We start from the raw sequence: 2,246 nt of genomic DNA on the forward strand, positions 1-2,246 counted from the left end.
TTAATAGAGAGCGGTTTATTAATTAGTAAGTCTAAGGAGACAAAGCAGTTTGCATCTACATTCGCCAGTCTATATCATCGGCAGTGCACGTGATTTTCTCTCCCTATCTGCTGCGCTCTGTGGCTCGTGACCAATCAGAGAGGATTTCAGTACAATCACGTGACGCGATTCGAGTATAAATACTAAACACGGTAGGCGAAGGTCATCATTGACATTTGTAAAAGCTGAAGGCTAGGAGATTTTACAAGGCAACATCTAACCGTTGTTATTACCTTTATATAACAAATATCCACATACACATCAACCATGAATGGATCAGGAGTGATAAACTTCTCAGCTGGACCATCCAAGCTTCCGGAAAAGGTATTTTATTTATCATTTATGATGTTGCATTTTGTTAGTTCCTGTCGATGTTTACAGATCCGTAGTCCTATGCTGCGAATGAGCTTTTTCTTGGTCGGCGTGACAAACATATGTTGGGCGTTTGGATTGATTCCGTGTCTCATGATATATCGAGAACAAACGTCGAAACAAATACTATGTAATTTAACGATCACACTTTGCTACGAGTTATAATAATAATAATAATGTAGCCTAGCTATGTAATGTAGGCTTATTATTTTATTTATTTGTTGCGTAGGCGGTATTGACATTACTCATTAGTAGCCTAGGCTATTGAGTATTGTACTTTGTAGTAACTGTTGTAATGCCAATGGCGAGTTCCTTTACGGATCTAGGGCGCGGTTACTTGGCGACGGCGGAACCACGCATGTTCACTATGACATTGTGTAAATAATTGTGAATTGATTACGTCCATTGATTAATCAATTCGGTATGAATGAGGTATGTCATAATCTCTGATCTATGTTCATTGAAGCGTAGTTCATGTAGAACATGAAGCATACAGGCTTTGTATGTTTGTACTACTACTACTAGTAGTATATCGGGGCCATAGCTGTTTGTACACGCTCCAGTTTGCAGCTATGTGGTTCGCGAGGGCACTCACGCGAAACGTGGTAACTTTCCACTCGCCCCATTGTTACTACACTACTAAAGATTGAGAACGGAAAACTACCACGACTATGTTCGGTGTTGCAGCGTAGCGTATGTTTATGCTGTAGCAGCTTTCATTATATAATTATACAGTATGCTAGAAATTCACATAAAGCAATAAAATGAGTATTTTGTCCACAAAAAGATATACCAGCAGGAAATCAGCAAACTCTTTTCCATAATCACATTCTGGCAAAAGATTGTTCCAAATGACTATCGAATATACACATCTCTATCGATATCGATCACTATAAGTATTTAACAAAAGCCATGGTCTTTCAATCCTTTCATTTCATGGTCTTTCAATCTACAAAAAAGAGATTGACAAAGGATCCTTTCATATACCCTTTTTAGTTTATACAGAAGTTGTCGTCCGTAAAAAACTTACAATGCAGATACAGCGTGCACTTGGTCAGATGTACAGGTGGCCATTGAACTCGGCCACCTCAGCCATCTCCCTGGCAACAGCATCAAGATTAGCCAAACGCACATGACACGCACACATGATGACTCGGACTGACCCACAAATCGGCCAATCACTGCACAAAGGGTCATTCACATCAGTTAGCTTTCCTGGTTTGCACTGCTGGTCAGGCAAGCTTGCATGTACAGTCAAGCCTGTGTATATAGGGGTCACTCCAGAAAAATGCCAAGAGTGCCATTCAATTTATACAGGTGTCTGCTCTATAGAGGCGGTGTCACTATGAAACTGTCTGTCAAAACTCACAGTTATAGCTCGGTCCTGTGTTCAGGGCTCCCTCTGGATATTTAAGCCAAGACATGAGCCACCGAAGCAATTTTTTAGCCACCAATGGAAAACAATATCTCTCGGATAGACTGCTAACACAGCTTTGACTTGGTCTCCTCTCCCCGTGACAGATTGCTAAGACAGGTTTTGTCCGTACTATCTCTCTCTCTCTCCCTCTATCTGACGCACGCACGCACACACACACACACACCCACCCACATACACACTGAGACAGACCACTAATGCATATTTGACGTTGCCTCTTATCTGACAGACCACTAACATGTTTGACTGCATTTCTAATGGCGACAGACCATCGAATCGGCCTTGACGGCATCCATCCATCACTCCGTCTCTCTCTGACAGACAGCTAACAAGACACTTACCCGTATTTTGTGTTTGCTCTCTCTCTCTCTCTCTCTCTCTCTCTCTCTCTCTCTCTCTC

General features: G+C 41.8%; 1 protein-coding gene across 1 annotated transcript in view; it reads left to right on the forward strand.

Annotated features, from left to right (window-relative positions):
- The first annotated feature begins 191 nt into the window (after positions 1 to 191).
- The window catches only part of LOC106817904 (phosphoserine aminotransferase-like), an 8,855-nt gene continuing 6,800 nt past the window's right edge, over positions 192 to 2,246 (forward strand). Inside the window, exon 1 of the mRNA XM_014822614.1 lies at positions 192 to 363. Within this exon, the coding sequence (XP_014678100.1) occupies positions 307 to 363 (57 nt within the window). The 5' untranslated portion in view covers positions 192 to 306. The remainder of the gene's footprint in view (positions 364 to 2,246) is intronic.

This window comes from Priapulus caudatus, unplaced genomic scaffold (assembly GCF_000485595.1).
Source record: "Priapulus caudatus unplaced genomic scaffold, Priapulus_caudatus-5.0.1 Scaffold1919, whole genome shotgun sequence".
Lineage (NCBI taxonomy): Eukaryota > Metazoa > Priapulida > Priapulimorpha > Priapulimorphida > Priapulidae > Priapulus > Priapulus caudatus.